The 24,212-nt window shown below is 42.2% G+C and overlaps 2 protein-coding genes across 2 annotated transcripts; one reads left to right on the forward strand and one right to left on the reverse strand.

Annotated features, from left to right (window-relative positions):
* Positions 1-172: 172 nt before the first annotated feature.
* On the forward strand, positions 173-11,815 carry tmbim4 (transmembrane BAX inhibitor motif containing 4). Its single transcript, XM_042314097.1, has 7 exons — positions 173-411; positions 675-783; positions 2,132-2,237; positions 2,658-2,691; positions 3,673-3,790; positions 5,232-5,277; positions 10,203-11,815. The coding sequence occupies exons 1-7, from the start codon at positions 318-320 to the stop codon at positions 10,407-10,409; spliced, it is 714 nt and encodes a 237-aa protein (XP_042170031.1). The 5' UTR covers positions 173-317; the 3' UTR covers positions 10,410-11,815.
* A 10,388-nt stretch (positions 11,816-22,203) lies between these two features.
* vhll (von Hippel-Lindau tumor suppressor like) lies at positions 22,204-23,960 on the reverse strand. The gene is made up of 3 exons (XM_024407786.2): positions 23,738-23,960; positions 23,347-23,487; positions 22,204-22,724 (listed from the first exon to the last, which is right to left on the reverse strand). Exons 1-3 carry the CDS (start codon positions 23,928-23,930, stop codon positions 22,561-22,563), a joined length of 498 nt encoding a protein of 165 aa, XP_024263554.2. The 5' UTR covers positions 23,931-23,960; the 3' UTR covers positions 22,204-22,560.
* Between the last annotated feature and the right edge of the window lie 252 nt (positions 23,961-24,212).

Below are 24,212 nucleotides of genomic sequence, written 5' to 3' on the forward strand. Positions count from 1 at the left end.
AGACCACCCTAGGCCACAATACACATACCTCTTTTAATTAGGGTTTTTGTTTTGAGTTTTAGCATAAAGTTGAGCATTGTCTACTCAACCGCTTTAATAGTTCCCTGGGAAAAAAAATGACCCTTTATCAACAGTTAGTGGTGTGTTGCGCTATTGCAGGTTTCACAGAAATCACGAGCCATGTCACATGACGAACGTTTACAAACCAAGCCGGAAGTGGAGTGAACTGACGCACGTCAACCGGAACAGCTGTGCAAGGGCCCCCAAAACAGAAAACATCAAGTCAGTATTTTAGTCTGAATTAAAGCTGGATTAAGATGACTACACCTGAAAAATACCCTAGGTCTTCAATTGAAGATGATTTCAACTATGGAACAAATGTTGCGACAGCGAGTGTGCAAATCCGGATGGGTAAGAGAAGACCCGTTGTAGTCTATTTACCTAGCTAGTCTAGCTGATGATGGTTGCTAACTAGCAAGCTAACTAGCAATCTTGTCAATATATCTAGATCATGCCTTGCCAAATGAAATAAACGATGTGACATTTATCGTGGTGGCAACTAACTAAATGACAGAATCAAATACATCTGCTGCTATAGAATTGAACTAAATAAATCATGATTTCAATAAGCCTACTTAGCTGTCTTATCTATTTATTCTCTCTCCCCGGAAAAGATTTCCTGCGCAAGGTATACACCATCCTTTCTCTTCAGATCATCCTGACCACGGCTACCTCTGCTCTCTTCATGTACTGTGACACCATCAAGGACTTTGTCCATTCAAGGTAAATTGTGAACTATTCGTAGGCCTGCGTAATTCAATGGGCATATCTGGGAAACACTGTGTTAGAAGGTTAATGAGGGTGGGTTTAATTTGTGGAACGTTCCAACAGGAATCTATTCCAAAAAAAACTTCCTAAATAACAAGGTTGCCAACAAACAACACATAGACAGTTGTATAGCGGCAGAATAAGATACCGGGTAGAGAGGGTGGGCTATTTCATTACGTTTTTCACTCGCCACGTTTATTCCCCCAAAATATCTGTCCTCTCTCTGGTAGCCTACGGACAAACATTAAGAATAAGCTGCGTGGTGAGTTGATGCCTATTCGGCAGCTAGTTAGCTAGGGGAATTGATCATGATACTTTGTATGCGTTGTTTGTTTGGCATCCTTGTACTTTACAAAGTTTTTGGATCAGATTCCTGTTGGAACATAACACAAATTATTACCTGGGTGATGATATTGGTATGATATATATTAGTAAATGATACCCACCTGGGTAATGATATTGGTATGATAGATATTAGTAAATGATACCCACCTGGGTAATGATATTGGTATGATAGATATTAGTAAATGATACCCACCTGGGTAATGATATTGTATGATAGATATTAGTAAATGATACCCACCTGGGTAATGATATTGGTATGATAGATATTAGTAAATGATACCCACCTGGGTGATGATATTGGTATGATAGATATTAGTAAATGATACCCACCTGGGTGATGATATTGGTATGATAGATATTAGTAAATGATACCCACCTGGGTAATGATATTGGTATGATAGATATTAGTAAATGATACCCACGTGGGTAATGATATTGTTATGATAGATATTAGTACATTCAGATAGTTGAACGCGTCCTCCAGTAAGGCTGTAATGGTAATGATATTGGTATGAAGATATTAGTACATTCAGATAGTTGAACGCGTCCTCCAGTAAGGCTGTAATGGTAATGGATGAACATCGTCAGAAAAATGAAAAAAATAACACAAAAAACCCTGTTAAAATAGGCGTACATAAATTTTTTTTTGGGGGGGGGGGGTGAATGTACGCCAATCCTCCACCCCCCAAATAGCCCTATACACCAGCATTGTGCATGTATGTATATACTGTAAGGAGACTTGTATTTTGGCTACCCGATGACATCAAATTCCTATTATACTAATCTCTCCGGCCTGGGTGTCAGTCTGTTTCTGCCGCGTTGTCAACTCCTCATGGGACTTTCAATGGAGTATGCAAGGGACAAGAGTCCAACCAGATGTGCAATAGTATAATCTGTCCCAACACGCTTCCTGGTTGGCTTGGTTCTGACTCTCTCATTGGTTCTGTACCCCCTCCAGTCCAGCGGTTGTGTTGGTGTCAGCCATTGGCTCCCTGGTGTTGATCATTGCCCTGGCCTTCTACAGACATCAACACCCCATTAACCTGTACCTGCTTGCCGCATTCGTAAGTTCTGGTTTGCACAGAATGTATCCCAAATGGCACCCTATTCCCTATATAGTGCACTACTTTTGACCGGGACCCATAGGGTTCTGGTCGAAAGTAGTGCACTATATAGGGAATAGTGGCCCTGGTTAAAAGTAGTGCACTATATAGGGAATAGTGGCCCTGGTTAAAAGTAGTGCACTATATAGGGAATAGTGGCCCTGGTTAAAAGTAGTGCACTATATAGGGAATAGTGGCCCTGGTTAAAAGTAGTGCACTATATAGGGAATAGTGGCCCTGGTTAAAAGTAGTGCACTATATAGGGAATAGTGGCCCTGGTTAAAAGTAGTGCACTATATAGGGAATAGTGGCCCTGGTTAAAAGTAGTGCACGATGTAATGAGTTTGTTTGAGCTAACATTGTTTTCTTTCTCTCTTTCAGACTCTGTTGGAGTCGGTCTCTGTTGCTACCGCAGGTGAGTTCTGCCCTTTGCTTGATGTTGATTCATCTTTTGAGAAGTTTTCTATTCTTTTTAGTTCAAAATATCCACCGCTTTTATATAAATTATAAATTATATTCACGTCTCAATAAATAATCAATGAGTTAATCTACTGTGAGACACCTGTGACCTCATTAGTAATATGATTATTCATAGTTTATTATTCCCCTCAGGAAATATCGACACCCCCACCCGCTACTGTGTTTCCATAGCAACACCACAGGCTTCACTCCCTGCCTGCATCCGACATGGCATCCTATTCACTATATAGGGAATAAGATGCACTAAATAGTGCCCTTTCTAGGGAATAGGGTGCACTAATTAGTGCCCTTTCTAGGGAATAGGGTGCACTAATTAGTGCCCTTTATAGGGAATAGGGTGCACTAATTAGTGCCCTTTATAGGGAATAGGGTGCACTAATTAGTGCCCTTTATAGGGAATAGGGTGCACTAATTAGTGCCCTTTATAGGGAATAGGGTGCACTAATTAGTGCCCTTTATAGGAAATAGGGTGCACTAATTAGTGCCCTTTATAGGGAATAGGGTGCACTAATTAGTGCCCTTTGTAGGGAATAGGGTGCACTAATTAGTGCCCTTTGTAGGGAATAGGGTGCACTAATTAGTGCCCTTTATAGGGAATAGGGTGCACTAATTAGTGCCCTTTATAGGGAATAGGGTGCACTAATTAGTGCCCTTTATAGGGAATAGGGTGCACTAATTAGTGCCCTTTGTAGGGAATAGGGTGCACTAATTAGTGCCCTTTATAGGGAATAGGGTGCACTAATTAGTGCCCTTTATAGGGAATAGGGTGCACTAATTAGTGCCCTTTGTAGGGAATAGGGTGCACTAATTAGTGCCCTTTATAGGGAATACGTTTCAATTTCAGACGCAGTCCTCGTTGTTTGTTCCCTCCTATACATTGTGAACCAGGCATGTGTTTGTGTTGTTGTCTCTGTAGTGACCTTCTATGAGTATTCCATCGTGCTCCAGGCCTTCTTCCTCACAGCAGCTGTGTTCCTTGGGCTGACTGCCTACACCTTCCAGTCTAAGAGAGACTTCAGTAAACTGGGAGCTGGGTAAGAGGCCTTAAACTCCTCTCATACACCTGGCTGTGTCTGAAAATAGCACCCTCTTTTTCAACAGTAGTGCACTATGTAGGGAATAGGGTCAGGGTTCTATTTTGGATGCAAACCTACCTGTTAGCTGCTCACTGCTACAGATGTATTACATATTTATTATAGCTGTTACACTGTTACAGATATATTACCTATTTATTATAGCTGTTACAGATATATTACCTATTTATTATAGCTGTTACAGATATATTACCTATTTATTATAGCTGTTACAGATATATTACCTATTTATTATAGCTGTTACAGATATATTACCTATTTATTATAGCTGTTACAGATATATTACCTATTTATTATAGCTGTTACAGATATATTACCTATTTATTATAGCTGTTACAGATATATTACCTATTTATTATAGCTGTTACAGATATATTACCTATTTATTATAGCTGTTAGAGATATATTACCTATTATAGCTGCTACAGATATATTACCTATAATAGCTGCTACAGATATATTACCTATTTATTATAGCTGTTAGAGATATATTACCTATTATAGCTGCTACAGATATATTACCTATTTATTATAGCTGCTACAGATATATGACCTATTTATTATAGCTGCTACACTGTTACAGATATATTACCTATTATAGCTGTTACAGATATATTACCTATTTATTATAGCTGTTACAGATATATTACCTATTTATTATAGCTGTTACAGATATATTACCTATTTATTATAGCTGTTACAGATATATTACCTATTTATTATAGCTGTTACAGATATATTACCTATTTATTATAGCTGTTAGAGATATATTACCTATTATAGCTGCTACAGATATATTACCTATTTATTATAGCTGTTACAGATATATTACCTATTTATTATAGCTGTTACAGATATATTACCTATTTATTATAGCTGCTACAGATATATTACCTATTTATTATAGCTGTTACACTGTTACAGATATATTACCTATTTATTATAGCTGCTACAGATATATTACCTATTTATTATAGCTGTTACAGATATATTACCTATTTATTATAGCTGTTACAGATATATTACCTATTTATTATAGCTGTTACAGATATATTACCTATTTATTATAGCTGTTACAGATATATTACCTATTTATTATAGCTGTTACAGATATATTACCTATTTATTATAGCTGTTACAGATATATTACCTATTTATTATAGCTGCTACAGATATATTACCAATGTGTTTTTAGAGGTTATTTCTAAACACCAAGCATGGTCTCAGGTTTGTTAGTGCGCAACGTCCACAGGAGCCACTAACACCCCTCCTTGATAAAGCTTCACCCACAACTGTATGGTTGTCAACTACAGACAGAGTGTATTAGGGTACCTGCTGGTTGAACGCTAGGAACAGAATCTGAATCTTCACTGTGTTCCAGACTGTTCTCCGGCCTGTGGATCCTGATCATCGCTGGTTTCATGAAGGTGAGTTTTTACAGTTTCTGTTTACTGTTAAAATTCTGATTTCCTTCAGGTAGTGGTTACTACAGTAGAGGTGGTTACTACAGTAGAGGTGGTTACTACAGTAGAGGTAGTTTCAGGTAGTGGTTACTACAGTAGAGGTGGTTACTACAGTAGAGGTGGTTACTACAGTAGAGGTGGTTTCTACAGTAGAGGTGGTTACTACAGTAGAGGTTGTTACTACAGTAGAGGTTGTTACTACAGTAGAGGTGGTTACTACAGTAGAGGTGGTTACTACAGTAGAGGTGGTTGGTTACTAGTAGAGGTGGTTACTACAGTAGAGGTGGTTACTACAGTAGAGGTGGTTTCAGGTAGTGGTTACTACAGTAGAGGTGGTTACTACAGTAGAGGTGGTTTCAGGTAGTGGTTACTACAGTAGAGGTGGTTTCAGGTAGTGGTTACTACAGTAGAGGTGGTTTCTGGTAGTGGTTACTACAGTAGAGGTGGTTACTACAGTAGATGTGGTTTCAGGTAGTGGTTACTACAGTAGAGGTGGTTTCAGGTAGTGGTTACTACAGTAGAGGTGGTTTCAGGTAGTGGTTACTACAGTAGAGGTGGTTTCAGGTAGTGGTTACTACGGTAGAGTTGGTTTCAGGTAGTGGTTACTACAGTAGAGGTGGTTACTACAGTAGAGGTGGTTTCAGGTAGTGGTTACTACAGTAGAGGTGGTTTCAGGTAGAGGTGGTTACTACAGGTAGTGGTTACCACAGTAGAGGTGGTTTCAGGTAGTGGTTACTACAGTAGAGGTGGTTTCAGGTAGTGGTTACTACAGTAGAGGTGGTTTCAGGTAGTGGTTACTACGGTAGAGTTGGTTTCAGGTAGTGGTTACTACAGTAGAGGTGGTTACTACAGTAGAGGTGGTTTCAGGTAGTAGTTACTACAGTAGACGTGGTTACTACAGTAGAGGTGGTTTCAGGACGTGGTAACTACAGTAGAGGTGGTTTCAGGTAGTAGTTACTACAGTAGAGGTGACTACAGTAGAGGTGGTTTCAGGTAGTGGTTACTACAGTAGAGGTGGTTACTACAGTAGAGGTGGTTACTACTGTAGAGGTGGTTTCAGGTAGTAGTTACTACAGTAGAGGTGGTTACTACAGTAGTTAGTTGGTTACTACAGTAGAGGTGGTTACTACAGTAGAGGTGGTTTCAGGTAGTGGTTACTACAGTAGAGGTGGTTTCAGGTAGTGGTTACTACAGTAGAGGTGGTTACTACAGTAGAGGTGGTTTCAGGTAGTGGTTACTACAGTAGAGGTGGTTACTACAGTAGAGTTGGTTTCAGGTAGTGGTTACTACAGTAGAGGTGGTTTCAGGTAGTGGTTACTACAGTAGAGGTGGTTTCAGGTAGTGGTTACTACAGTAGAGGTAGTTTCAGGTAGTGGTTACTACGGTAGAGGTGGTTTCAGGTAGTGGTTACTACAGTAGAGGTGGTTACTACTGTAGAGGTGGTTACTACTGTGGTTTCAGGTAGTGCTTACTACGGTAGAGGTGGTTTCAGGTAGTGGTTACTACAGTAGAGGTAGTTTCAGGTAGTGGTTACTACAGTAGAGGTAGTTTCAGGTAGTGGTTACTACAGTAGAGGTAGTTTCAGGTAGTGGTTACTACGGTGGAGGTGGTTTCAGGTAGTGGTTACACAGTAGAGGTGGTTTCAGGTAGTGGTTACTACGGTAGAGGTGGTTTCAGGTAGTGGTTACTACAGTAGAGGTAGTTTCAGGTAGTGGTTACTAGAGGTGGTTTCAGGTAGAGGTGGTTACTACAGTAGAGGTGGTTACTACAGTAGAGGTGGTTACTACAGTAGAGGTGGTTTCAGGTAGTGGTTACTACGGTAGAGGTGGTTTCAGGTAGTGGTTACTACAGTAGAGGTAGTTTCAGGTAGTGGTTACTACAGTAGAGGTGGTTTCAGGTAGTGGTTACTACAGTAGAGGTAGTTTCAGGTAGTGGTTACTACAGTAGAGGTAGTTTCAGGTAGTGGTTACTACAGTAGAGGTGGTTACTACAGTAGAGGTGGTTTCAGGTAGTGGTTACTACGGTAGAGGTGGTTTCAGGTAGTGGTTACTACTGTAGAGGTGGTTTCTGGTAGTGGTTACTACGGTAGAGGTGGTTACTACAGTAGAGGTGGTTTCTGGTAGTGGTTACTACAGTAGAGGTGGTTACTACAGTAGATGTGGTTTCAGGTAGTGGTTACTACAGTAGAGGTGGTTTCTGGTAGTGGTTACTACAGTAGAGGTGGTTACTACAGTAGATGTGGTTTCAGGTAGTGGTTACTACAGTAGATGTGGTTTCAGGTAGTGGTTACTACAGTAGATGTGGTTTCAGGTAGTGGTTACTACAGTAGAGGTGGTTTCTGGTAGTGGTTACTACAGTAGAGGTGGTTACTACAGTAGATGTGGTTTCAGGTAGTGGTTACTACAGTAGAGGTGGTTTCAGGTAGTGGTTACTACAGTAGAGGTGGTTTCAGGTAGTGGTTACTACAGTAGAGGTGGTTTCAGGTAGTGGTTACCACAGTAGAGGTGGTTTCAGGTAGTGGTTACCACAGTAGAGGTGGTTTCAGGTAGTGGTTACTACGGTAGAGGTGGTTTCAGGTAGTGGTTACTACAGTAGAGGTGGTTACGACAGAAGAGGTGGTTTCAGGTAGTGGTTACTACAGTAGAGGTGGTTTCAGGTAGTGGTTACTACAGTAGAGGTGGTTACTACAGTAGAGGTGGTTACTACAGTAGAGTTGGTTTCAGGTAGTGGTTACTACAGTAGAGGTGGTTTCAGGTAGTGGTTACTACAGTAGAGGTGGTTTCAGGTAGTGGTTACTACAGTAGAGGTAGTTTCAGGTAGTGGTTACTACAGTAGAGGTAGTTTCAGGTAGTGGTTACTACGGTAGAGGTGGTTTCAGGTAGTGGGTAGTGGTTACTACAGTAGAGGTGGTTACTACTGTAGAGGTGGTTTCAGGTAGTGGTTACTACAGTAGAGGTGGTTTCAGGTAGTGGTTACTACAGTAGAGGTGGTTTCAGTTAGTGGTTACTACAGTAGAGGTGGTTTCAGGTAGTGGTTACTACAGTAGAGGTGGTTACTACAGTAGAGGTGGTTACTACAGTAGAGGTGGTTTCAGGTAGTGGTTACTACAGTAGAGGTGGTTACTACAGTAGAGGTGGTTTCAGGACGTGGTTACTACAGTAGAGGTGGTTTCAGGTAGTAGTTACTACAGTAGAGGTGACTACAGTAGAGGTGGTTTCAGGTAGTGGTTACTACAGTAGAGGTGGTTTCTGGTAGAGTTGGTTTCAGGTAGTGGTTACTACAGTAGAGGTGGTTACTACAGTAGAGGTGGTTTCAGGTAGTTAGTTACTACAGTAGAGGTGGTTACTACAGTAGAGGTGGTTTCAGGTAGTGGTTACTACAGTAGAGGTGGTTACTACAGTAGAGTTGGTTTCAGGTAGTGGTTACTACAGTAGAGGTGGTTTCAGGTAGTGGTTACTACAGTAGAGGTGGTTTCAGGTAGTGGTTACTACAGTAGAGGTAGTTTCAGGTAGTGGTTACTACAGTAGAGGTAGTTTCAGGTAGTGGTTACTACGGTAGAGGTGGTTTCAGGTAGTGGTTACTACAGTAGAGGTGGTTACTACTGTAGAGGTGGTTTCAGGTAGTGGTTACTACAGTAGAGGTGGTTTCAGGTAGTGGTTACTACAGTAGAGGTAGTTTCAGTTTAGTGGTTACTACAGTAGAGGTGGTTTCAGGTAGTGGTTACTACAGTAGAGGTGGTTACTACAGTAGAGGTGGTTACTACAGTAGAGGTGGTTTCAGGACGTGGTAACTACAGTAGAGGTGGTTTCAGGTAGTAGTTACTACAGTAGAGGTGACTACAGTAGAGGTGGTTTCAGGTAGTGGTTACTACAGTAGAGGTGGTTACTACAGTAGAGGTGGTTACTACAGTAGAGGTGGTTTCAGGTAGTGGTTACTACAGTAGAGGTGGTTTCTGGTAGTGGTTACTATGGTAGAGGTAGGTCATTACCACTCTTTTCAACATCCATTATCTCTTAATTTTCCATTATGTAATCCGTTAAGTAGTCATTCCTCATTAACGCCTTGTCAGTCAGTCATCCATCTATCATCCGTCCATTCAGACATCCTTAATCTATCTGTCAGTCAGTCAATCCATCTATCATCCGTCCATTCAGACATCCTTAATCCATCCGTCAGTCAATCCATCTATCATCCGTCCATTCAGACATCCTTAATCCATCCGTCAGTCAATCCATCTATCATCCGTCCATTCAGACATCCTTAATCCATCTGTCAGTCAATCCATCTATCATCCGTCCATTCAGACATCCTTAATCCATCCGTCAGTCAATCCATCTATCATCCGTCCATTCAGACATCCTTAATCCATCTGTCAGTCAGTCATCCATCTATCATCCGTCCATTCAGACATCCTTAATCCATCCGTCAGTCAATCCATCTATCATCCGTCCATTCAGACATCCTTAATCCATCCGTCAGTCAATCCATCTATCATCCGTCCATTCAGACATCCTTAATCCATCCGTCAGTCAATCCATCTATCATCCGTCCATTCAGACATCCTTAATCCATCCATCCATCTATCATCCGTCCATTCAGACATCCTTAATCCATCCGTCAGTCAATACATCTATCATCCGTCCATTCAGACATCCTTAATCTATCTGTCAGTCAGTCATCCATCTATCATCCGTCCATTCAGACATCCTTAATCCATCCGTCAGTCAATCCATCTATCATCCGTCCATTCAGACATCCTTAATCCATCCGTCAGTCAATCCATCTATCATCCGTCCATTCAGACATCCTTAATCCATCCGTCAGTCAATCCATCTATCCACAGTTTAATCTGAGTCTCCTCTCTCTCCTCCTCCTCCTCCTCCCCCCAGCTCTTCTTCCAGAACGACACAGTGGAGCTGTTGTTTGCTGGTGCGGGAGCTCTGTTGTTCTGTGGCTTCATCATCTACGACACCCACCTCCTGATGCACCAGCTGTCCCCTGAGGAGCACGTCCTGGCCTCCATTAACCTGTACCTGGACATCGTTAACCTCTTCCTGCACATCCTCCGCATGCTGGACGCCATGAAGAAAAACTGACCTTCTATTCCCTAGTTTAGTGCACTACGTTTTGACCAGGGCCCTGTATAAACGTAGTGCACCGTGAAGGGAATAGTGTGTGGTTTGGGACTCGGCCCATCGATTTAGGTGATCAGCTGCTTGGCTCACAGGGTGACTTGGGATCGATTCAGTTCTCAATTCAGTAACATTTTCTTGTAATTATTTATAAAATCCTCATAGAAAAGATAATGGATATTTATTGATTCACCTCCATGAATTGAAAACTGATTTGCCCTCCATCTCTGAGAGTCAACCCTGCTGTAGATCCTTCCAGTGATTGTGAAACATTAACCCCCGCCGTCTAAGTTTAACCCCTGGATATAATATTATATTATAACCTGTGCCATTTTGTTTTTTAGCATTTTGGAACTGGCTGTTTTGGACTTAATTCTGTTTTTGTTCTTATACTGTTTATTATACTGAATGTAAAACAAACAACAAAGAATCATATTTAATTGTGGGTTGCTCGCTCAGTGAATGATTCCTTTCTGAATATTCAGGCATACGGATTTACATAAGGTTGTGATGGTGTAAAAAAAGCAGAACACATTTCTTAGGAAAGTACTTCGTTCTACTTTAGTTTAAACTTCCATCCCCCTCGCTTGCTGGTATACTGAATAAACTGGCCATGATCCTTCTAGAAAGACTTGAATAGTTGTCACAGTAAAGTTTAATAAAATACACTATTCTCCACTATTGACTTCACCAGAGAAAATGTATCACATAGCAACCTATTCCCTATATAGTGCACTACTTTTGACAAGGGCACGCATCCCAAATGGGTCCCTATTCCCTATATAGTGCACTACTTATGATCAGAATCCGTGTCCCAAATGGGACCCTATTCCCTATATAGTGCACTACTTATGACCAGAGCCCGCATCCCAAATGGGACCCTATTCCCTATATAGTGCACCACTTATGACCAGGGCCCGCATCCCAAATGGGTCCCTATTCCCTATATAGTGCACTTCTTTTGACCAAAGACCTATGGGTCATTTGGGACAGAGATTTGATATGCCAGCAAACAGAGGGATCCTCTGGGACCAGGAAACATGTTCAACCAGTTAGCTGGTGGGCAGAACAAGTGTACAGTAGAATACGACCACATCAGATGTCAGGAAAGGGAATCTGAAGAACACTACTGGTCTGAACACCAAGAGGGTTCCATTAGACATCGTGTAAATACTAATGAAGAGATTTTACTAGGCTCTATATTCTGTTTCCTCAGTCATTCATTTATTAACAAACCTGCAAGTTGCAATACAAATTGTCACGTGGAATGTAAAGTAGTTACGCATCTATTCGGTGAACTGTGAATCAACCGTCAACTGTATATGCTTTGATTTCTTGATTAAATTGTAAAGTGGAGTGTTTTAAATTTTCATGTAGGTACGTCTGCTTCCTCTAACTCAGTAGAACCAGTTATACCATTAGACCAGGTGAACACTCACCTGTATAGAACCAGTTATACCACTAGACCAGGTGAACACACCTGTATAGAACCAGTTATACCATTAGACCAGGTGAACACACCTGTATAGAACCAGTTATACCACTAGACCAGGGCAACACTCACCTGTATAGAACCAGTTATACCATTAGACCAGGTGAACACACCTGTATAGAACCAGTTATACCATTAGACCAGGTGAACACACCTGTATAGAACCAGTTATACCATTAGACCAGGTGAACACTCACCTGTATAGAACCAGTTATACCATTAGACCAGGTGAACACTCACCTGTATAGAACCAGTTATACCATTAGACCAGGTGAACACACCTGTATAGAACCAGTTATACCACTAGACCAGGGCAACACTCACCTGTATAGAACCAGTTATACCATTAGACCAGGTGAACACTCACCTGTATAGAACCAGTTAAACTACTAGACCAGGTGAACACACCTGTATAGAACCAGTTATACCACTAGACCAGGGGAACACTCACCTGTATAGAACCAGTTATACCATTAGACCAGGTGAACACACCTGTATAGAACCAGTTATACCACTAGACCAGGTGAACACTCACCTGTATAGAACCAGTTATACCATTAGACCAGGTGAACACACCTGTATAGAACCAGTTATACCACTAGACCAGGTGAACACACCTGTATAGAACCAGTTATACCATTAGACCAGGTGAACACACACCTGTATAGAACCAGTTAACATTAGACCAGGTGAACACACCTGTATAGAACCAGTTATACCACCACCTGTATAGAACCAGTTATACCATTAGACCAGGTGAACACACCTGTATAGAACCAGTTATACCATTAGACCAGGTGAACACACCACCTGACCATAGAACCAGTTATACCACTAGACCAGGGGAACACTCACCTGTATAGAACCAGTTATACCATTAGACCAGGTGAACACACCTGTATAGAACCAGTTATACCACTAGACCAGGTGAACACACCTGTATAGAACCAGTTATACCATTAGACCAGGTGAACACACCTGTATAGAACCAGTTATACCACTAGACCAGGGGAACACTCACCTGTATAGAACCAGTTATACCACTAGACCAGGTGAACACACCTGTATAGAACCAGTTATACCATTAGACCAGGTGAACACTCACCTGTATAGAACCAGTTATACCACTAGACCAGGTGAACACACCTGTATAGAACCAGTTATACCACTAGACCAGGTGAACACACCTGTATAGAACCAGTTATACCACTAGACCAGGTGGACACTCACCTGTATAGAACCAGTTATACCACTAGACCAGGTGAACACTCACCTGTATAGAACCAGTTATACCACTAGACCAGGTGGACACTCACCTGTATAGAACCAGTTATACCACTAGACCAGGTGGACACTCACCTGTATAGAACCAGTTATACCACTAGACCAGGTGAACACACCTGTATAGAACCAGTTATACCACTAGACCAGGTGAACACACCTGTATAGAACCAGTTATACCACTAGACCAGGTGAACACACCTGTATAGAACCAGTTATACCATTAGACCAGGTGAACACTCACCTGTATAGAACCAGTTATACCACTAGACCAGGTGAACACTCACCTGTATAGAACCAGTTATACCACTAGACCAGGTGAACACTCACCTGTATAGAACCAGTTATACCATTAGACCAGGTGAACACTCACCTGTATAGAACCAGTTATACCATTAGACCAGGTGAACACTCACCTGTATAGAACCAGTTATACCACTAGACCAGGTGAACACACCTGTATAGAACCAGTTATACCATTAGACCAGGTGAACACTCACCTGTATAGAACCAGTTATACCACTAGACCAGGTGAACACTCACCTGTATAGAACCAGTTATACCACTAGACCAGGTGAACACACCTGTATAGAACCAGTTATACCACTAGACCAGGTGAACACTCACCTGTATAGAACCAGTTATACCATTAGACCAGGTGAACACACCTGTATAGAACCAGTTATACCACTAGACCAGGTGAACACTCACCTGTATAGAACCAGTTATACCACTAGACCAGGTGAACACACCTGTATAGAACCAGTTATACCACTAGACCAGGTGAACACTCACCTGTATAGAACCAGTTATACCACTAGACCAGGTGAACACACACCTGTATAGAACCAGTTATACCACTAGACCAGGGGAACACTCACCTGTATAGAACCAGTTATACCATTAGACCAGGTGAACTCACCTGTATAGAACCAGTTATACCATTAGACCAGGTGAACACTCACCTGTATAGAACCAGTTATACCATTAGACCAGGTGAACTCACCTGTATAGAACCAGTTATACCACTAGACCAGGGGAACACTCACCTGTATAGAACCAGTTATACCACTAGACCAGGGGAACACTCACCTGTATAGAACCAGTTATACCACTAGACCAGGGGAACACTCACCTGTATAGAACCAGTTATACCACTAGACCAGGTGAACACACACCTGTATAGAACCAGTTATACCACTAGACCAGGTGGACACTCACCTGTATAGAACCAGTTATACCACTAGACCAGGTGGACACTCACCTGTATAGAACCAGTTATACCACTAGACCAGGTGAACACTCACCTGTATAGAACCAGTTATACCACTAGACCAGGTGGACACTCACCTGTATAGAACCAGTTATACCACTAGACCAGGTGAACACTCACCTGTATAGAACCAGTTATACCACTAGACCAGGGGAACACTCACCTGTATAGAACCAGTTATACCATTAGACCAGGTGAACACTCACCTGTATAGAACCAGTTATACCACTAGACCAGGTGAACACTCACCTGTATAGAACCAGTTATACCACTAGACCAGGTGGACACTCACCTGTATAGAACCAGTTATACCACTAGACCAGGGGAACACTCACCTGTATAGAACCAGTTATACCATTAGACCAGGTGAACACTCACCTGTATAGAACCAGTTATACCACTAGACCAGGGGAACACTCACCTGTATAGAACCAGTTATACCACTAGACCAGGGGAACACTCACCTGTATAGAACCAGTTATACTACTAGACCAGGTGAACACTCACCTGTATAGAACCAGTTATACCATTAGACCAGGTGAACACTCACCTGTATAGAACCAGTTATACCACTAGACCAGGTGAACACACACCTGTATAGAACCAGTTATACCACTAGACCAGGTGAACACTCACCTGTATAGAACCAGTTATACCATTAGACCAGGTGAACACTCACCTGTATAGAACCAGTTATACCATTAGACCAGGTGAACACACCTGTATAGAACCAGTTATACCATTAGACCAGGTGAACACTCACCTGTATAGAACCAGTTATACCACTAGACCAGGTGAACACTCACCTGTATAGAACCAGTTATACCACTAGACCAGGTGAACACACCTGTATAGAACCAGTTATACCACTAGACCAGGTGAACACACCTGTATAGAACCAGTTATACCACTAGACCAGGTGAACACACCTGTATAGAACCAGTTATACCACTAGACCAGGGGAACACTCACCTGTATAGAACCAGTTATACCACTAGACCAGGGGAACACTCACCTGTATAGAACCAGTTATACCATTAGACCAGGTGAACACTCACCTGTATAGAACCAGTTATACCATTAGACCAGGTGAACACACACCTGTATAGAACCAGTTATACCACTAGACCAGGTGAACACACCTGTATAGAACCAGTTATACCATTAGACCAGGTGAACACACCTGTATAGAACCAGTTATACTACTAGACCAGGTGAACACTCACCTGTATAGAACCAGTAATACCACTAGACCAGGTGAACACTCACCTGTATAGAACCAGTTATACCACTAGACCAGGTGAACACTCACCTGTATAGAACCAGTTATACCACTAGACCAGGTGAACACACCTGTATAGAACCAGTTATACCATTAGACCAGGTGAACACACCTGTATAGAACCAGTTATACCATTAGACCAGGTGAACACACCTGTATAGAACCAGTTATACCACTAGACCAGGTGAACACACCTGTATAGAACCAGTTATACCATTAGACCAGGTGAACACACCTGTATAGAACCAGTTATACCACTAGACCAGGTGAACACACACCTGTATAGAACCAGTTATACCATTAGACCAGGTGAACACACCTGTATAGAACCAGTTATACCATTAGACCAGGTGAACACTCACCTGTATAGAACCAGTTATACCACTAGACCAGGTGAACACACCTGTATAGAACCAGTTATACCATTAGACCAGGTGAACACACCTGTATAGAACCAGTTATACCATTAGACCAGGTGGACACTCACCTGTATAGAACCAGTTATACCATTAGACCAGGTGAACACACCTGTATAGAACCAGTTATACCACTAGACCAGGTGGACACTCACCTGTATAGAACCAGTTATACCATTAGACCAGGTGAACACACCTGTATAGAACCAGTTATACCACTAGACCAGGTGAACACACCTGTATAGAACCAGTTATACCACTAGACCAGGTGAACACTCACCTGTATAGAACCAGTTATACCACTAGACCAGGTGAACACTCACCTGTATAGAACCAGTTATACCACTAGACCAGGTGGACACTCACCTGTATAGAACCAGTTATACCATTAGACCAGGTGAACACACCTGTATAGAACCAGTTATACCACTAGACCAGGTGAACACACACCTGTATAGAACCAGTTATACCATTAGACCAGGTGAACACACACCTGTATAGAACCAGTTATACCATTAGACCAGGTGAACACACACCTGTATAGAACCAGTTATACCACTAGACCAGGTGAACACACCAGTATAGAACCAGTTATACCACTAGACCAGGTGAACACTCACCTGTATAGAACCAGTTATACCATTAGACCAGGTGAACTCACCTGTATAGAACCAGTTATACCACTAGACCAGGGGAACACTCACCTGTATAGAACCAGTTATACCACTAGACCAGGGGAACACTCACCTGTATAGAACCAGTTATACCACTAGACCAGGGGAACACTCACCTGTATAGAACCAGTTATACCACTAGACCAGGTGAACACTCACCTGTATAGAACCAGTTATACCACTAGACCAGGTGAACACACACCTGTATAGAACCAGTTATACCATTAGACCAGGTGAACACACCTGTATAGAACCAGTTATACCACTAGACCAGGTGAACACACACCTGTATAGAACCAGTTATACCATTAGACCAGGGGAACACTCACCTGTATAGAACCAGTTATACCACTAGACCAGGTGAACACACCTGTATAGAACCAGTTATACCATTAGACCAGGGGAACACTCACCTGTATAGAACCAGTTATACCACTAGACCAGGGGAACACTCACCTGTATAGAACCAGTTATACCACTAGACCAGGGGAACACTCACCTGTATAGAACCAGTTATACCATTAGACCAGGGGAACACTCACCTGTATAGAACCAGTTATACCACTAGACCAGGTGAACACACCTGTATAGAACCAGTTATACCATTAGACCAGGGGAACACTCACCTGTATAGAACCAGTTATACCATTAGACCAGGTGAACACACCTGTATAGAACCAGTTATACCACTAGACCAGGTGAACACACCTGTATAGAACCAGTTATACTACTAGACCAGGTGAACACACCTGTATAGAACCAGTTATACCATTAGACCAGGTGAACACACCTGTATAGAACCAGTTATACCATTAGACCAGGTGAACACTCACCTGTATAGAACCAGTTATACCATTAGACCAGGTGAACACTGACCTGTATAGAACCAGTTATACCACTAGACCAGGTGAACTCACCTGTATAGAACCAGTTATACGATTAGATCAGGTGAACACTGACCTGTATAGAACCAGTTATACCACTAGACCAGGTGAACTCACCTGTATAGAACCAGTTATACCACTATACCAGGTGAACTCACCTGTATAGAACCAGTTATACCACTAGACCAGGTGAACACACCTGTATAGAACCAGTTATACCACTAGACCAGGTGAACACTCACCTGTATAGAACCAGTTATACCATTAGACCAGGTGAACACACCTGTATAGAACCAGTTATACCACTAGACCAGGTGAACTCACCTGTATAGAACCAGTTATACCACTAGACCAGGTGAACACACCTGTATAGAACCAGTTATACCATTAGACCAGGTGAACACTCACCTGTATAGAACCAGTTATACCATTAGACCAGGTGAACACACCTGTATAGAACCAGTTATACCACTAGACCAGGTGAACACACCTGTATAGAACCAGTTATACCATTAGACCAGGTGAACACACCTGTATAGAACCAGTTATACCACTAGACCAGGTGAACACACCTGTATAGAACCAGTTATACCATTAGACCAGGTGAACACTCACCTGTATAGAACCAGTTATACCATTAGACCAGGTGAACACACCTGTATAGAACCAGTTATACCACTAGACCAGGGGAACACTCACCTGTATAGAACCAGTTATACCATTAGACCAGGTGGACACTCACCTGTATAGAACCAGTTATACCACTAGACCAGGTGAACACTCACCTGTATAGAACCAGTTATACCACTAGACCAGGGGAACACTCACCTGTATAGAACCAGTTATACCACTAGACCAGGTGAAGACACCTGTATAGAACCAGTTATACCGCTAGACCAGGTGAACACTCACCTGTATAGAACCAGTTATACCACTAGACCAGGTGAACACACACCTGTATAGAACCAGTTATACCATTAGACCAGGTGAACACACACCTGTATAGAACCAGTTATACCATTAGACCAGGTGAACACTCACCTGTATAGAACCAGTTATACCACTAGACCAGGTGAACACACACCTGTATAGAACCAGTTATACCATTAGACCAGGTGAACACACACCTGTATAGAACCAGTTATACCACTAGACCAGGTGAACACACACCTGTATAGAACCAGTTATACCATTAGACCAGGTGAACTCACCTGTATAGAACCAGTTATACCACTAGACCAGGTGAACACTGACCTGTATAGAACCAGTTATACCACTAGACCAGGGGAACACTCACCTGTATAGAACCAGTTATACCACTAGACCAGGTGAACACACCTGTATAGAACCAGTTATACCATTAGACCAGGTGAACACACCTGTATAGAACCAGTTATACCATTAGACCAGGTGAACACACCTGTATAGAACCAGTTATACCACTAGACCAGGTGAACACACCTGTATAGAACCAGTTATACCACTAGACCAGGTGAACGCACCGACAGTGTTTTGCAAAAGTATTCAGACCTCTTTGGATTATTTTACTTTTTATTGTTTTACAAATTAGAATTCAAATGGATTCGTCCTTTTTTTGTCAATAATTTACACAAAATACTCTGCAATGTCAAAGCAGAAGAAAAATTAATTCATAACTAAAATAGAATCGTTTGCATAAGTATTCAGCCACTTTGTTTAAGCAAACATAATATTAGTTCAGGAGTAAAATGTGGTTTAACAAAACACATAATAAGTGACGGACTCACTGTGTGAAATAATAGAGGTTAACAACTGCTTCCTTGTCTTTAAGCCTGGTGGTGTCTGCATCATGGTATGGGTATGCTTGCCATTGGCAAATACTGTGGAGTTTTTCAGGATAAAAAGAACCGGGATGGAGCTAAGCACAGGCAAAATCCTAGAGGGAAAAAAAACTACTTCAGTCTGCTTTACACCAGAGACTGAGAGAGGAATTAAACTTTCAGCAGGACAATAACCTACAACACAATGCCAAATCTACACAGGAGTGGCTTACAAAGGAGACGGTGAAGGTTCCTGAGTGGCCAAGTTACAGTTTTGACTTAAATCTGCTTAAGAATCCATGGCAAGACTTGAACATTGCTGTCTAGCCATGATCCCCAACATCTTGACATGATCCCCAACATCTTAACCCTAACCCTTTTTTAAAGAATAATGTGCAAATATTGTGCAGTCCAGATGTGTAAAGCTCTTAGAGATTTACCCAGAAAGACTCACAGCTGGAATCAATGCCAAAGGTTATTCAAACAGGTGTTGACTCAGGGAGCTGAATACTTACTCAACAACTATATTTTAGTTATAAAAACATTTATTCATTAAAAAAAGTTTTTAAATCTTCCAATTTGACCTTAAGAGTATTTTGTGTAGATTGATGACAAAAAAAAATTATTAAATCCATTTTAATCCCACGTTGTAACACCATACAATGTGAAGAAATCCAAGGGGTCTGAATACTTCTGCAAGGCACTGAATATACGGTATAAACTACATTTGGCTGATAAGTAGGAGCAGGCCCACTGTGTTGCTATGGTAAATAGGCTCTGTTATAATGTTTGGTCACAAGTTCCATTCAACCTGCTCTAAACCTAAATATGTTGTTCCTACATTCCATACTTTGAGTGTTTTGAGGAAGGGAAAGGCTAGCCTGATCTCGTCTTGATGACCAAAGGAGTTGGACAGCACAAATAGATCTGGGACCAGGCTAGGAAAAGGCTACATTTGGTCGACATGAAGCGCTGTGACCAATGAGTTCAGGGTAGGGACAAGTTCCATTCAAATGCTCTGAGCTTCTAGAGTCACCAATGAGTTCGGGGTAGGGACAAGTTCCATTCAAATGCTCTGAGCTTCTAGAGTCACCAATGAGTTCAGGGTAGCGACAAGTTCCATTCAGATACTCTAAGCTTCTAGAGTCACCAATGAGTTCAGGATAGGGACAAGTTCCATTCAGATGCTCTAAGCTTCTAGAGTCACCAATGAGTTCAGGGTAGGGACAAGTTCCATTCAAATGCTCTGAGCTTCTAGTCACCAATGAGTTCAGGGTAGGGACAAGTTCCATTCAAATGCTCTGAGCTTCTAGAGTCACCAATGAGTTCAGGATAGGGACAAGTTCCATGCAGATGTTCTGAGCTTCTAGAGTCACCAATGAGTTCAGGGTAGGGACAAGTTCCATTCAAATGCTCTGAGCTTCTAGAGTCACCAATGAGTTCAGGGTAGGGACAAGTTCCATTCAAATGCTCTGAGCTTCCAGTCATTTGAGTTCAGGGTAGTTTATGTGTCAGGGGGGCTCTGCGCTTCTAGAGTCACCAATGAGTTCAGGATCAAGTTCCATGCAGATGTTCTATATCTAGAGTCACCAATGAGTTCTCCTGTCCTATACGGTGTTCCTGTGTGAAGCTTCTCTAAGTGGACAGTTCCATTCAAATGCTCTGAACTTCTAGAGTCACCAATGAGTCACCAGTGAGGACCTGAGCCCTCCTGTCTCAGCCCCAGTACTACCTTATGCTGTCCCCAGTCCAGCTCTAGTTTCAACTTCCACCTGACTGTTGTTTATTATTGCCAGTTTATGTGTCGGGGGCTGGGGTCAGTTTGTTATATCTGAGTAGCCCTGTCCTATACAGGTACCTGTGTGAATCTAAGTGTGCTGTTCCTAATTCCACCTGGCCTCTTCTGTTCCAGTTTCAGGACCTGAGCCCTAGGACCATGCCCCAGGACTACCTGACATGATGACTCCTTGCTGTCCCCAGTCCACCTGGCCATGCTGCTGCTCTAGTTTCAACTTCCACCTGACTGTGCTGCTGCTCCAGTTTCAACTGTTCTGCCTTATTATTATTCGACCATGCTGGTCATTTATGAACATTTGAACATCTTGGCCATGTTCTGTTATAATCTCCACCCGGCACAGCCAGAAGAGGACTGGCCACCCCACATAGCCTGGTTCCTCTCTAGGTTTCTTCCTAGGTTTTGGCCTTTCTAGGGAGTTTTTCCTAGCCACCGTGCTTCTACACCTGCATTGCTTGCTGTTTGGGGTTTTAGGCTGGGTTTCTGTACAGCACTTTGAGATATCAGCTGTTGTACAAAGGGCTATATAAATAAATTTGATTTGATTTGAGTTCAGGGTAGGGACAAGTTCCATTCAAATGCTCTGAGCTTCTAGAGTCACCAATGAGTTCAGGGTAGGGACAAGTTCCATTCAGATGCTCTGAGCTTCTAGAGTCACCAATGAGTTCAGGGTAGGGACAAGTTCCATTCAGATGCTCTGAGCTTCTAGTCACCAATGAGTTCAGGGTAGGGACAAGTTCCATTCAGATACTCTAAGCCAGTGGTATTCAAAATGTTTCAGTGGGGACCCCATTTTCTCCTCAAGGATTTATTGCGACCTCACCCTGTATAACCTTAAATTCATTGTGTTTTCACACCCTCATCAAAATGAAAAGAAACAAACAATTACATTTATTCAATAAACATTTAAAAAATATATATTTCTTTACTTACATTTTTTTTTTGTCCCATACAATAATATGTACTCTTTATAATAATAAGTACTCTTAATTCGCGACCCTACTACAGTTCCCCAAACCTGACTTTGACTTCACTGTTCTAGAGCCACCAACGAGTTCATAGCAGGAGGGGGGGGGGCTACATTTGGTCAACAGAAAGTCCATTATTCAGTGGCCTGTTATGCATAAAGCTTCTCAGAGTATGAGAGCTGATCTAGGATCAGGTCATCCCCCCTGTCCATGTAATCTGATTCATTGTGATCTAAATGATACAACTGATCCTAGGTCAACATTCTGAGACGGTTGATGAGTCCCAGCTCCTTCAGTAAGTCAGGCTGTTGTCTGAGGTCTGTCTTTAGTGACTCGGGGATGTCCAGTCTGCCGTAGTCCTCCTCTTCTACCAGATTACGGATTAGCATCAGACAACACTCCTGCAGAGAGTACACTGGAACACAGAGAGAAACAATGACGTCTTTGAAACTTGACGTGTTTTTACACACTCCTGGTCAGAGCTGGTCCCAGATCTGTCAATACTCCTGGTCAGAACTGGTCCCAGATCTGTCAGTACTCCTGGTCAGAACTGGTCCCAGATCTGTCAGTACTCCTGGACAGAGCTCGTCCCAGATCTGATTGTGCTTTTTGTCTACTCCATCGCCAAGCCAAATGATTTGTTACGACAAATCCATCAGGAGTTGGCCAGATCAGAAAAAGATCTGGGACCCAGGCTACTATAAACAATACTGGAACACAGAAAGAAACAATCTAAATAACTTTCTGAGGGGTAAAATGCCAAACAAGTAATGCATGTGTGGGTGGTGACACCAACAACAACTTGAGGGGAAGTCTCAATAGTCTAGGTTGTTTTCCTCTCCTTGTCTGTTGCCTAGGCCTACCATTTATTTATTTTTAAACAGCCTATAGTAGCCTGGGACAGGGAAAATGTCAATGCTATTATTGGTTTGACTCTTTTATATCTAGGTGACAACGAGGAAAGGAAACGACAGCACTAGGATACAACAGGTGTCTGTCAACGGGGTTGATGAGAAGCAACATAGAGAGGGACACACCTGGGGTAGCTATGACAACATTCAGAAACTTGGGGTCACCATCCTCTTCATATTCGGTGGCAGCTGTTGGCATATAAACATCTTGCTGATTAGCTAAAAGTTTCGCCCCATTTCGAGAGGCTCTGAAAACCCATGGATGCGCTGCGGAGAGTGGAATGAGATGGAGGGAAATTACATGTCACCAACAATAGCTTTAGGCTACAAATCATTCAATTCAACATTTGGCCCATAGCTGAGTAATGCTTTGTTGGGGTATAACTGTCCTCTTGGTTCAACCCACAGCTGAATTACATTACATGCTAAACTTAATACAGATCAAGTATTTGAGTAACACAAGAAAGACTAAATAAGGGAAAGATAAAAGGCTGTGTTGCATGAGGGAGGGACTCACTCAGAAAAGTATTCATACGTAAGAACCCGTTCGTTCGTATATCGCCATAAGAAACTGGATGTCCGGAAAAATCCAACCACCATGCTCGGGCGCTTTGTTTCGACTGATTAATAAAATTAACGTGGGTTTTGATGTCAGCATTTAGAGACCGGAGAGCTTTATTTTCCCCGCTCACTACTTCCTGCTCCTCCATGACGACAGTGACACTCAGAATGCCACGACGATGTCATTCCCTAAACCAATCACAAGAGGTCGCTGTTGTTCAGCGCTCTGACGAGTCAGACATGAAACGTCATTCTCGGAACAACAGATGCCAATAGAGTCCAGTAGAGTCCAATAGAGTCCAGTAGAGTCCAATAGAGTCCAGTAGAGTCCAATAGAGTCCAGTAGAGTCCATAGAGTCCAATAGAGTCCAGTAGAGTCCAATAGAGTCCAGTAGAGTCCAGTAGTCCAATAGAGTCCAGTAGAGTCCAAT

This window comes from Oncorhynchus tshawytscha, unplaced genomic scaffold (genome assembly GCF_018296145.1).
Source record: "Oncorhynchus tshawytscha isolate Ot180627B unplaced genomic scaffold, Otsh_v2.0 Un_contig_10316_pilon_pilon, whole genome shotgun sequence".
In the NCBI taxonomy this organism is placed as follows: domain Eukaryota; kingdom Metazoa; phylum Chordata; class Actinopteri; order Salmoniformes; family Salmonidae; genus Oncorhynchus; species Oncorhynchus tshawytscha.

Bases quoted from the DNA above. Each gene is read 5' to 3' on its own strand.
- tmbim4 (XM_042314097.1), top strand. From the start codon at position 318: ATGACTACACCTGAAAAATACCCTAGGTCTTCAATTGAAGATGATTTC. The intron at 412-674 runs GTAAGAGAAGAC...TCCCCGGAAAAG, and splicing joins GAGTGTGCAAATCCGGATGG to ATTTCCTGCGCAAGGTATAC. The intron at 5,278-10,202 runs GTGAGTTTTTAC...TCCTCCCCCCAG, and splicing joins TCATCGCTGGTTTCATGAAG to CTCTTCTTCCAGAACGACAC.
- vhll (XM_024407786.2), bottom strand. From the start codon at position 23,930: ATGGAGGAGCAGGAAGTAGTGAGCGGGGAAAATAAAGCTCTCCGGTCT. The intron at 23,488-23,737 runs GTGAGTCCCTCC...CACTCTCCGCAG, and splicing joins ACGTATGAATACTTTTCTGA to CGCATCCATGGGTTTTCAGA. The intron at 22,725-23,346 runs GTGTGTCCCTCT...TCTGTGTTCCAG, and splicing joins TGTTGTCATAGCTACCCCAG to TGTACTCTCTGCAGGAGTGT.